Raw genomic sequence first — 14,130 nt, forward strand, 5'->3', positions numbered from 1 at the left:
GTCCGTCCATCGAGGACAGCCTTATTTAAGGTTAGCCTGAGTGCCTGGCGTTGCTCGGGTGTTTGGAGGTGTGTGTTGAGCAAAAAAAAAAAAATGGTAGTAGGTAGGCAGGCTGAGACCCATACCGTGAAGAAGGAAAAGAACGTGAAAAAAGTGACGTCTTTGCTGTTGCATCCATCATCGCCTTATCCAGTGCATGGTATATATGTTCAGGGATTACAGTTGGGATATCTGCAGTAGAACAGGCTTGCCTAAGTCCATATTGTTGGTCGGACAGAACTTTAGCAACTGTAAGGTGATGGACTAGAGTTTGATTAATTATGGACTCAAATATTTTGGTGAAAAGAGGGAGGAGGCTAATGGGGTGATAATTAAATTCTTGTAAACTGGTACAACAGAAGCAGTTTTCCAAGAGTCAGGGAAGCAAGATCCATTAAGGTACTTGTTGAAAAGTTTGGAGAGAACTGAAGCAACCTTAACGGAGCATTTTTTTAATAGTACAAGTGGGATGAGATTGGGTCAAGATTTTTTCTGATATCATGTACTTGAGAAGGAGTGATTTTCAGATTATCTGGTGTAGTTTCTGTCCACAAATGAAAATCAATCTGGGTCCAAAGTAGAGTTTGGGGCAAGCATATTAGCTTTCTTGGTTACCATGCAAACAACCTCATAATTGTTGGTTAGTGGGGGAATTGTTAATTGGCCATTATTTACTACACTGTTGTAGATTTTCCAGAAATTATGAGTTCCTAATTTTTGTGCTTTGGTGCGTTTTCTGGTCGTTTCCGTATATTCTCTTTTAGCTGTCGCTATTTCTTTCTTACAATTACTCTAGCTTCTATAAACTTTTGTCTGTTTGTACTGGACTTATTTTTCCATTTAGTTTATGGCCCCTAACAACACCGAACCAGCAAGAATTGTCACCCCTACACTGATGATTGCATAAGCATGAAGCACTAGTGTCTGTAGTTATAAAAGAATATTATTTGATTATAATTAACAAGCCCCTTTAAGAATATTTAAGGATGGGCATGGTCTGCGGAATTTTAACTAAGGCAGTCAACTAGAGTTTGTGCATTTTTCATGACTTTCGCTCATATGAACATGCCACATTATCAAATGTGTTCGCCCAAATTCAGCATTTAATAGTTCTTAATTCCCTTCATTTCTGTGACAATTGTTTGATGGCACTGGGGGTAGAGGTCCAGCAAAAGATAGCTCCATGGCTGGGTTTGAATCTCAAAACAGGCAAGAATTGTCACTCATACACTGATGATTGCGTAAACATGAAACATTAGTGTCTTTAAATGTAAAGAATAATTATTTAATATTGTGTGTTTTATGCTCAACATATTTTTATTTAAAATAAATATTATAGACAATAAAGCTTCTGTTTAATTATATTTTTTCTTTTTTTATGATTTTTCTTTTTTTGTGTGAAAATCAAAAATGTTAATGTCCCATATGTATTACGAACGTTTTCACTTCATTCCGAGAGCATCTTCAGGTGAGTTAGATAATGTATTGAGAAAGACTAGCATGGGGAAAAAGCAATAGTCAGTATTCATAAGCTGCTGAACCCAAATTCTGGGTTCATATATATATATATGAACCCAGAATTTGAGTTCAGCAGCACTGTATATATATATATATATATATATATATATATATGTATATAATGTGTGTGTATGTATAGTTGAAGGTCTTTCTTTTCTTTCTTTTTTTTTTTTTTTGCTCTGACATTGATGTCAAAAGTCTACTTTTTCTATTGAAAAAAATCATTAAAATAAACTCAATCACTGATATGCAAGCGGCTTCATGAAGATGAACTAATTTGCATATTCCTTTGAAAAATAAACTTTAATTATTCATTTTTATAGTTTCTTATTAGATGGCTAGTTTTATTTAATTACTAGCAGGGGTACCCCGCATTGCCCGGGTGTTTGTAGGTGTGTGTTTTTTTTTTTTTGGAGGGGTGGGGGCAGAACAAAAAGGAAACTTCCTGCTAATGTATCTCTACTGTTATATAAAAGTCACTTTTTGTGTGTGAGTTCCTTCTTTTGATGAGTCAGGGTAGAATAAAATAAAAAATTGACATAAAAATTATATGAATGTTTCTATGCTACGAAACAGGTATTGTCAAGAATTGCAAATTTTAACATGCTGAAAGAAAGAAACGGTAAAGTGATCAGCATCTTGTAATTCCGAAAGGAAGGTATACAAAATTTTTATTATCCAACAAGGAGTTAACAAGAAAATCTTTATTCCATGGAGTTTCGAAGAATGCAATTCTCATCAGAAGCAAGAGGTTTGCAAAATATGCAATAAATTTTGCAGGTTAATGCATTAAAGGAAACAAACAATACAACATACTTGCATCAAAGAAGTTATTTAACAGTTTATAGGGATTAAGAAAGCATGAAACGAGGAGGCGGGGAATGATGTGGGGAAAATCCAATGAAAAAGACTGTAAAATCCAGGACAGGATAAATCTGAAACAAGTCCATTGAAAATCCATTAGTAATCCATAAGAAAAACAGAATTATTAATGTCTGGGGTAATTACAACTTTCAGAAAAAAAAAATATATGTACATATAAAGGTGATGCGCACTTTAGTTTCGATTAGCAATCACTTAGAGGTGATGTCTCAATAAAAATCCTGGTCCTCTATCACTTCATTAAGTTGGCATCAGGAAGGGAATCAATCAACAAAATAACTTCTGCAGAAATTAGAGATATGTTTGGAAGTTGATTTTCTAAAAGTTGTCCAGTTCATGCCAGCATATAAAATTGATGATGTGACATAAAATAATCTTCTGAACATTTGATCATGATCTTTCCATACATTTTGGTTTTTCACCAACTCAACTTTTCTTGAATCCTTACATATTTTTATGACATGACTTTTGCTTGTCGATTTTCTTTTAAGAGTTTATAAAAAACAAACGGATTTCTCATACGTTTCATTAATGTTTCTTCCATTCACAGGTATTTACAGAAGAATGCATCAACTCTACTCAGCGTTAATGATTATATGGCCGTCTCTCCAGAATATCTTCGCAAAGTGAGCTGAGATTCTGCGCGTGCTGATCGTGACACCCATTCTTCATCTTTTTCATCACCTTCCATCCTCCTTAAAATCAAATCGACTGCTTCTGAAAACCAAAAAAGGGAACACAAGAAATACTGCTGATTTAGGTGTGCCATCATTCGATTTTAAATTTTGAAAAGATTTTGTTTTAGAATTTCTATTTACGATGAAACTGCTATTTTCATTTGGTTATTGAAAACAAAATTAAAGAAAAATCTGTGTCTGACGGAAAATGAAAATATTCCAAAACTCGCGTAAATTGATCAAGTATCTTTATTTGTATAAAGAAAATAATTTTTAAGTGATTTATGGGAATTCATAGGCATTTCAACATAAATCTAGTAAGTCTGACTTATGGTGAATTATCTCCGTTTTTTTTTTTTTTTTTTTTTTTTTTTTAAGATTGTTATCAAAATGACGGACAAGACAGTTGCTTTTCTGTTACTGATAAGATTTGATTTTATCAAAATTGGAATATGATATTTTAATTTCATCACTGCTATGTACATACAGATTTTTCTTTATTTTTGTTTTGTAAGGTAGGGATAATTCTAGACACAAACGAAATCCTATAGAAAATTATGCATCCCTTATCTTAACAAAATGACTACATTGTCATATTTAATTTTTTTTTTAAATAGTCATAAAGTCATATGATTTTGGAGCATTTTTAAAATATATATATATATATATATATATATATATTTTTTTTTTTTTTCTTTTTTTGGGGTGCTTGTGCAGTTTAGCAAAAATATTTTTAAAAAACAAAGATAAAGAAACGTCTTTATGATGTACGTGCCTGTTATGGAATGAAGTTCTCATGAAAAAATTACTTAATTTGATCAAGTATTTTCTTTTTTTTTCTTTTTTACAGAGGAAAATCAAATTTTAGTTATATTCATCACAACTTAGCAGTTTCAGCTATGAGGTGGGAGGGGGGAGCATCAGGGGAGCTAACTTCATCTAATTCTTGAAGTTTGCCAAAATGCACATGAAAGTTCTAATAATTTTCTTAATAAATTTTGAAACGATTTTTCGAAAGAAAAGAAAAAGAAAAAAAGGAATACCTAAAATTATTAAAACCTGTCAAATGTTGGTAAACTTCCAAAATTAGATGGAGTTATCTCCTCTATCATCCCATCCTCCTCATAGCTAAAATTGCCAAGATGGCTTCAGCACAAGGGATCTGACTAAAATTTTATTTTCCCTTGTAAAAAAAAAACACTACTTGATCAAATTAAGCAATATAACAAGTTATAGATATTTAAGACAGAAAACGTGTGGAATTTAACAAGGTTAAGAGTGCTCAATAAAAAAGAGCAAGATTTATTTTTATTGATGTAGACAAATTTACATGGTTGCGACACTGGACATGCTAATGTTTTGGACAGATGGTCAGTCAAGACCACAAGTCCTCGTTAGGCAACTTAATAAAATTTATCATTCCATTATGGGCACATACATCATAGAGATTTTTCTTCATTTTTTAATATCTTTGCTAAACTGCATAAGCACCTTTTTTTTTTTTACACAGTATAATAATCATGAAATAATAATACTAACTCTTTTGGCTTACACATTTTTTTTTTAAATCTTATCAATCACTTATTTTGATTACTGATATTTAGCTGAAAGAGGGCCTTTTCTCTCTAGAAATTATACTAATACCACCACTCATGAAAAAAACAAACAAATTTAGTAACAAGCATTTTTCACAGTTCACCAGTATTAATTCATATTTCAAGCATTTTTATTGACTAAAGAACATATATTTGACTAATAGCTGTAGTTGTTCCAAATTACAGAATTGGCTAGTGATAGGAAGTAATCAAGTTTTATGGCAAATAATCTGCCCTTATTTTATTTCTTTGTTTTAATTATTGAAAAACAAACAAAAATGGCAGCAAGAATAACAACCATCTTTAAAAAAAACTTATTTTTTGTTTACTGCCCCAAGATAATTTTCTGCCAATTTGGTTTATTTAATAATATGATAACCAAATGTATATTGTAATAATTGAATTTAAATTTACAAAATTCTATTAAAAAAATATATATATTTTGGAAAAATGGTATAGTTTTAAAAAAAAAAAGCTAAAAAAAAAAGGAATTGTAAAGTGAATTAATAATTCAATGTTTGTCTAGAATTCCATCTATATTAAAAACAAAAATAAAGAAAAATCTGTATGATGTACGTAACCATGACAAAACAAAAATATCATATTCCAAAAATCATATAAATTGATCAAGTAGTTTTATTTTTATAAAGAAAATCAATTTTAAGCAATTAATGGGAACTTTTAGACATTACAACATAAATTGATAATATAAATTTCTGAGATTTATCTCCCTTTGTTTCTTGAGATTATTTTCAGAATGGCAACACATGATAGTTGCTTTTCTCTTATAAAATTTGATTTTCTTATTTATAGAATTTTTGGAATATGATATTTTTGTTCTTTCACAGATACATATAGGTTTTTCTTTATTTTTTGTTTTTAATATAGGAAAGGAGTATTTTGGATAAGAACTGAGTGGTTAGTTTATTCTGCCCAATTCTATTGAAATCACTACAGATTTTACATTTTATACAAGCACTGCTTCGGGTTCAGCATTTGATGTGTTCTATATAAGCACCACTTCATTCCTGGACAACACCGATTGCCATTGTCAGTATTATATAGAAATTACCAAAAATATTGATAATTAAATTATTTTTTTAAATACTTTATTAAATCAATAAGATTTTAAATTAAAAAAAAATGAAAAATATCAAAATGCATCAAATTAAGACTTTATGCTAAAAATTGATCTATTTAAAAAAAAATAAGCTTTTTTTTTATGACTTTGTGATTTTAAGAGGCTCAGCATATTTCTATCCCTTCTGGCAAAAAAAGAAAGCAAACTGTTGCATAACACCAAATAATGTTAAATCTTCAGAAATTCTTCCTTTTTTTTTTTTTTTTTTTTTTTATTAAAATGTATATTCTTAGGTAGAATTTTTTTAATAAAGTATGGAATTTTTTGTAAATTTGTTTTCTTTTTGTGTGTTTTTTTAAATTACTGTAAAAAAAAAAATATTTTTGAAATAAAGTACAAGTTATCTGCCCCTACAATCACTACTACTTGAACAATTAGTACTGGTGCAACTTTTAAACCAGATAAAACAGGCTTTTGGCAACACCAACATACATGAATAGTTGGAAAAGACCAAATCAAAATGAACCAAAGTCAAAATCAAAGCGACGTTGATTTTCAACACAAATACAAGAAAACGAGTAAGATTTTCCATGGAAATCATCACATCGCAAAGTTTGCTATGTGCAAAGCAAAAATTTTATTATTACACAATGCATGCATATGTTTCTTGCAAACATGATGCAAAAACTTTTGCATTTATTCATATGAATAACATTCATATTCTGAGCCCTATGTTAATAGTGATTAAGTTAACTTGTATAAAGTTTGACAAGATTCACACCGAGTACATATCTATATGACCCAAATCTGCAAAACAGAATTGTTCCCGGAGATGAGCGATATGTAAAATTGAAGTGCAAGTGAAGATTAGATGAGTTAGATAAAACAGAGGTACGAGTCAAGAGTCAAGATGGAGAATGACGTCACAGGAGTGACTGATAGAAAGACCAGACATTTAGAAATTTCTGGTTGCAGGAGACGACTAGATTGCTTATATCAGATGAGTTAAACGTGAGGAGTTAGGATAAGAGTCGTTCAAGGAGTTGAAGCAGATCAAGTCAGACAGACAGTGAAATGAGCTGATGACTTGAATGACAAATTATCTCAGGTCTGATATATAGGAACTTAATTCAAATTTGAACACTAGTGATGGATCCCCAACGATACACACACAGATGTACATCCATTAACAAATCAGAATGAGGACACAAAAACCTGAGGAGAGCGGAGGTGATATCAGCAAGAATATGAATTGGTTAGTTTGATGATTACTGTTTCCATTTCACTTCCAGTCACTCTTTCATTTTTGATTTTTTTACTGTTTCTTTTGTTTATTAAATTGTTAGGTGAAAGTACAGAATAGTTAAAAGCAGCACTCTCTTCCCCATGCTAAAAATGGCATTTCTAAATAACATTATTTAAAAAAAAAAAAAACATTCCTAACATGGGGAAGAGCAACTGGAAGGGAAGTTAAGACAGTAATTGTAAAGATAATCAAATTAGTCATACTCAAGTGAGTACATGCCTACCGAAGGGAGACGAATCCCCAACATGCATACCATGCCAGTCATCCTTCACTATTGAACATATACTCATAATCTGTTAAATAAAGTTTATGCCAGGGCTTTACGTTGCGAGTAAAACAGTCACATTTGATTTTTCCAAATGTCAAGTAGAAATAATAAAACACTTATCTTTTCGTAATTGTGTTTTTTTCACTGACAATCTTTCAAAGCTCATTAGTGAGTGAACCTTTTTCTTTTCAACCTTTTTTTTTTAAACGAGCAAAGTCAAATTATTTAAACAATAAAAGTTTAATAAAATAATATGCTTTCTTTAACAAAGGTTGTTAAAAAATAAAACATCAGAAGAAATTCAAATGTTTAAGTCACAACATAAAATATTTAGAATTACACTTATTTAAAAAAATGTACATACTCGTTATGGAACGAAGATGCCAAAAATCATGCGAGTTTGTCTAGTAACTTGTTTATTTGGCTAGTAAACGAAAATATTTAGTTGCCAAAGGTCAACTAAATATAAATTTGTCCGTAGAGTCTTGCATGTAGATAATTAATTCAATTTTCTGTAAGTCACAAAACTTTACAAGAAAATTTTTTAAAAGCGCAAAGATCTCTTTACTTCCCAAACATTTTTACCGTTATATATTTAAAAAAAAAAAAAAAAAAAGCATACGATCTATGCAAATAATATACAAATAAGAATTTAAAATAAATAACCTTTCATGTCATTAAATGACCTAATAAGGTTGATATGCCATTAACAAAACAACCAAAAGACTAGCAGCAAAATATCACCATGTGGCATCACCTTGTTCGACAGCTCACTGACACCAAGTTTGTGTGTTGTGGATTTCTCCTATCATCTTCTCTTCTTAAACTTTTGAACTTGGGTGTGTGTGTGACACCATCAATTCTCTAAATGCTGAAGTCCACGTTCTGTTGAGATTGTGTTTGTGAGGCGGTTGATCAATTCATTTCATCATCTGCTTCATGCTAGGAGTTGTCTTCCTCAGCAGACTCCAAAAACTATTTAAAGACTTTGGAGTCTGTCTCTATTGCGGTTCAAAAACTTACGTTATGCCGGCAAAAGGAGATAACAAAAGTGTTATTTCACTTTGGGGAACTTTGACCCCTTTTCTCCCTCTTTTTTTTTTTTTTCTCCCTCGATGTGACTCATTTTGTCCAGTTTTAGTCGCTTTTAAATGCCGTATTATTTTTTAATCGTTTTTTTTTTAAATCTTATTTTTGGCACATCCAAATTCCCCCGTAGTGCTCTTTAATTTCGCCAATAATATTGTTTTGTATGCTATCGATTTTTTTCCTGAAGAGATGATAGCTGAAAGAATTCTCAAGAAACTTCCGCACACATTATTTAAATCTATTTATAAATTTTGTACCTCCAAACATTTATTTTATATATATATATATATATATATATATATATATATATATATATGAGAAGCGAGATGATTTAGATTAATCAATCTTGTGGTATCAAGTCTTGCAAAATATTGTTGGGAGGAAATATTTTTATATAAGACAATCCCAGCCAAATAAAATTGCTCAATGCCTTATATTTAAATTTCTTTCAGAAAATATAATTTTCAAAACAAAAAATGCACTTGAAAGGCAAATCACAACGCAATATTAAGAAAATAAAAAAAAAATTTGCTTTTTTGAAATTTATAACAAATGTTATAAATTTCAAACAATAAATATTTGTTTATTTTCCTAATATTGCGTTGTGATTTGGCTTTCAAGCGCACTTGATGCATATTTTATTTTATTCAAATTGCATCAAATTTTATTCAAATTAAATCAACGTTTCAATATGAACTCGCACCTTTGACGTCAAAAAATTTGTTTGAACAACGAATACATTTAAAGTTCTTTCCTTAATCCATATGAACATCAGAACAATGCAATTTGCATTTGATCCATTCAGACGGAATAAAAATAGGTGGCATCATGCCCCTCATGTATAGATTTAACATCTGATGTAATTCTTTTCAAATTATTCAACTGATTTTTTTTTTTTTTGATTGTTTGATTGTGCGTTAAAATCCAGCAACAAATAAAAGCATTGTCAATGTTTCCTATCACACATAACACTTTTTTGTTCTTTAAAAACAAAAGACTTAGAAAACAGGTTTTTCATAAGATTTAAGCTTATGCAGGTTTATGCAAGATGGTGGAGGTTTGTGTGTTGCGTTTGGCTAAACTTGTCGATGTGATGCTCCTTAATGTTCCATTTTGGCTGTCGATCTAAGCATTTCATGTGACAGAAAATGTGGCCACAATTACAGACCTACAAGTTGAGATTATCCTGTATAAAGCCGCCACTCATGCATAGAGTATCGTTGCCACATCTGAGCTGTTGCATCTACCACTAGTCTATCCCTCAGACAAGACCCAAAAAAGAGTGCCAAGTCTAATAGGTTTTGCACTATCAACCAAGTTCCAACCCCTGTCCCATCACCATACTGTTGCGTTCCTGTGCCTTTTTTACAAGTACTTTAATGGGATGAGCTCTGATGAATTCATAGCACATATGTCCCCTCGACATACATACTCCTGACTAACCCAACATACAGCTAAATTCCACCCCTTCACTTTTGAGGTCCCTAGATGCCAGAAAGCCTTCTATTGTAATAGTTTCTTCCTTCAGACTGCTAGACTTTGGAACCCCCCCCCACCTGTTTCCTACTTCTCTTACTGTACTATATTGCAGCAGTTTAAATGTAATGTGAACAGATATCTTTGTTGTATTGTCTGGGGTTCTGACTACTCAATTACCCACAATTCCCTGTAACACATAAACCCAAATAGGAGTCCTTTATGTCCAAGTTGCAATATACCTTGTTTCGAGTGGGGAAAAAAGGTTACTAATCATCAGTGAAATAAAAGATCTAATTCACAGGCGAATCCGAATTATTTTCCGGTTTATATTTTTTTTTTAAAGAAATAAATTCAGACATAAAAATGGTGTTAATCAAGCGATTAATTTAAAAAACAGAAATGTATAAGCAATAAGTCCAATCATAAATCTGTTTTTTTTTTTAAATTTTACTTGGCAGTTAACACTTACAAAGGCCTGAACGCCACTCGAGGATAAGGATTAATGAATGTAAGGTGGTAGTATAGTAATCATTATTGGTGTAAATTGGGTAGAATTTGATTATTTATGGTGACGGCTCAATAGGAACTTGTTTACATTGGATTTGAAGGCTACCATGTTATATTCAACCGGGAAGCAGGCCAGTGGAACAGTGTTTAAAAACAATGCAGTCACAGTTCAACCGGGGAAAGTTTTCCTCAGCACCAAAATCAACAGAGTCTCTGCCATTTCTGAAATCGTTTCTTCCCTGTTGATTGCGGTGTTATGCTGGTTCTGTGCAGTTGTTGGAGGTCCATCCTCCCAGGCTTTACCTTCTCTCTTTGAAAAGGGGTTGGTTCATTGCTAATCACCTGAGGCATTCCTAACAGGGAAAGCCGACAGGGCTTCCCAGACATTTTTGTTTTGCAAGTCTGAGTGCTTCTCCTCTGAGGCACTGACTGACTCTTCTGCCTCTGGAACAAAGTGCCGTGCGGCAGCTTCTCAGCTGACTATAACATGTTCGTTTTCAAGTCTAATGTAAATAAGTTCTTATTGCCCATCCTCTTAAATAATTAAACGCTACCCAAGTTCCACCATTACTGATCATCATGGACTTGTTTCAACAGAACCCTTATCCTAAAGTGGCCTCTGGGCCTTGATAAGACGGTGACTTTTAAGTAAAAAAAAAATTAATCTAAATTTCCTATTTTTGTGTGTGACTCTCGCTATACTAAATCTGAATAATATTAATATAATTTACAATTAAATCAAGTTTTAATATCACGCGATTATTATCGTAAAATTAGGTAGGAATACTTGCGATTCTCTCACCCCACCAAATGCTTACAATCATTTCATTATAGAAAACAAGCTGAGTCTCTGTTTTTCATTTTTTTTCTTTTTTTTACAAAGAAGTCATAATTTATGAAAGCCTGAAAGCCACTCAAGGATGAAGTTAATGAGTGCAAGGTGGTCAGTGAGACAACAGTTCAGTGATTGATAATGGTGGAAATTGGGTAGAATTTGATTATTTATGAGGACGACATTGCATTGGATTTGAAGGCTACCATGTTGTAGTCAGCTGGAAAGCAAACCCACGGTATAGAGTTCCACATGCAGGCAGTTTTATGGAAGAAATTTTGATCATGGAATTTGCGATTAAATTTAGGCACAGATAGAGAGTGGGGAAATTGTTGACAGTGGTTGTAGCTAGACGAGTGTTTTGGATGTTTTTGCAGGGGACATCATAGATTGAAGCTCAGTTGAGCACTTGCCATAAAACTAACGATAGGACAGAGATAGACTCGAAACATCTCTTCTGTGAGGAGGAGGTTGCAAGGAGGAAAAAAAAAAGGCATCGACTAGATGATTTCAAAGACAGTTTTTAATCATGTCAAGGCAGGAAAGGATGCTCTGAGAAGCTCGTCCCCAGATGCGGCAACAGTACTTCATTTTATGATGTATTTGGCTCTTATACAGGTAGAGGATTACGTCAGAATTGAACTACCTTCTGAAGCAGTAGAATGATGCAACCATTTTTCCAGCCACATCAATTGACACCTAAATAGTTGGCACAATAGGTAGTGGTGTCTCTTTGGTTATTTCCTTATTAAGATCATAAACAAAACCTAAAAATAGATGCTTGACCCGATTCTGCCTCACCTGGCAAAGAAAACATGACTTCTTGTCCTGACACTTAATCCTGGTTCTAATATTTTTAACTTCTAATGAAATTTTCCATTTTTTCTGTTTAATCTAATATATAAAAGGCTAAATGTCTATTTGTCTGTCTGTCTCCATATTTTCAAACTATTTTTTTTCTAAGCGAACTGTTCACGCAACTGTAATTTCTGCGTTGTTGAAAAAGAAAAAAGGAAAATTGTATATTTTTTTCATTTACTGTATAATAGCAAATATTGTAGTCAGGAGTTTATTTAATGATTAATATTTATGAAAACAAGAACTGATAACTGGAGTTTTATTTTATTGGACTTCGTGACTCAAATACCACATAAAAACCGTCTATTTGAGTTAATTTCTTTCAGGTGACAGCAAGCAGAAAAAGGGTAGCAAACTTGACGCTGGTTCCAGACTGTGACCCATGCCAATCCTATATTCTTAGAGACTTTCAGGGGTCAAAATTGAAAAAAATCATTATACATTTTGTACATTCATCTTAGTTTATTTTTTATTTTTAATCAGTTCATATGTGTATCATGTTGGTACAGTGGTAATGTCACCAGCTTTGAATGCAATAGTCTTGCTTTTGGTTTCGATTCTAGTTGATGACACCCAAATACTTTTTATTACTTTTGCAATCGCGACTCTAAATACGCTTAACGTATTAAGTGTAAAATACGCTTAAAGACGATATTTTAATTTGTCCAGATTCCGTATGTATTAATATAAGAAATCTGTACAAATTAAAATGTCATATTTAAGCGTATTTTACGACTGGGCAAAGCCGGGCGCCCCCTTCCTACACGAGTTCAACTTAATGTGGAAAATTTTTAAATACCCACAATTTAAGAAATTTTATGTCACAAACCATGACGCAAAGATATTGTCGTGTGTGTGTGTGGAATTAATGCTGAATGAAATCAGCTAATGAAGTGTATTCTTCTTTAAAGTAAAATTTTCATGTGAATTCGCCGGACAACAAAAATGTTTCGTGTGAACAAAATCCGACATTTCTTGACTGGCCACGAGTTTTTAACAAAGATTCTTTTATTTGCAGAATTTGTAAGAACTCGATTGAGGAATCACTAAAAAAGAAACGTTTGGAAATACTATTCTTTGTTTATTGGAGTTCATTAGATTTTTTATCCATTCTGGTTAGCTTTGAACTCTTCTTTTGAATATTATTGTACCGCAGATTATTTACAAAAACATATTTAAAGAATTTTATTTTTTAAAATCTATTAAAATTTTGAATAGAATCTAATTTCAATATGAAGATCACTAAAACTGAAACTAATTTTTATGTTTATAATTTAATAGAGTGCAGATACAACGTTTTCAAAAGAAAATGATTACTGAGTTCTTAGAATGTGTCTAACAAGTTTTGTAAATGATGTTCGTGACATTTCATGCGGACTGTAGACCTTATTCTGCCTTGCCAAAGTTTAAAATAGACTTCCTAGCATAGTGGGGGATGCCCTTTTCTCTTCCCTGCAACCTTTTTCACAGAAGAGACGTTGCGAGTCTGTCTCTGCTTTATTGTTATTTTCATGGCAAGTGCTCATCTGAGCTCCAATCTATGGTTCCCCCTCGCCAAACATTCACGATAAACACTCGTCTAGCTGTAAACACTATCAATAATTTCTCCCACTCTTTATCCGTGCCTAAACCTAGACGTAGATTCCATTAATAAAGCTTTTTTCTTAGAACTGCACACCTCTGGAACTCTCTTCCATTGGCCTGCTTTTCGGCTGACTATAATATGGTCATCTTCAAGTCCAATGTAAACAAGTGCTTGATGAGCCGTTCCCCTTAAGTAATCCAGTTTACCAAATTTCCACTATTAACGATTATTACGTCATTGTCCTATTGACCACTGTACACTTATTAACCCTTATCCTCGAGTGGCCTCTAGGCCTTGATAAGTGTTGACTCCTGACTGACAATTTTGATATGAATCAATGGATTACCAAACATTGTTTAATAGCTGACACTTAAAGATGTGGAATCTGTCAGTGTCCATATGCATTGAACTGTT

The 14,130-nt window shown here is 32.3% G+C and overlaps 1 protein-coding gene across 10 annotated transcripts in view; it reads left to right on the top strand.

Annotated features, from left to right (window-relative positions):
- Positions 1-3,214, top strand: part of LOC145270233 (mortality factor 4-like protein 1) — a 139,114-nt gene extending 135,900 nt beyond the window's left edge. For all 10 annotated transcript variants that reach the window (XM_080125870.1, XM_080125875.1, XM_080125884.1 and 7 more), the window contains one exon: positions 2,990-3,214. In XM_080125870.1, coding sequence (XP_079981996.1) covers positions 2,990-3,074 — 85 coding nt within the window. In that variant the 3' untranslated portion in view covers positions 3,075-3,214. The remainder of the gene's footprint in view (positions 1-2,989) is intronic.
- The last annotated feature ends 10,916 nt before the right edge of the window (positions 3,215-14,130 follow it).

This window comes from Euprymna scolopes, chromosome 4 (genome assembly GCF_053919585.1).
Source record: "Euprymna scolopes isolate OS-2025 chromosome 4, ASM5391958v1, whole genome shotgun sequence".
Lineage (NCBI taxonomy): Eukaryota > Metazoa > Mollusca > Cephalopoda > Sepiida > Sepiolidae > Euprymna > Euprymna scolopes.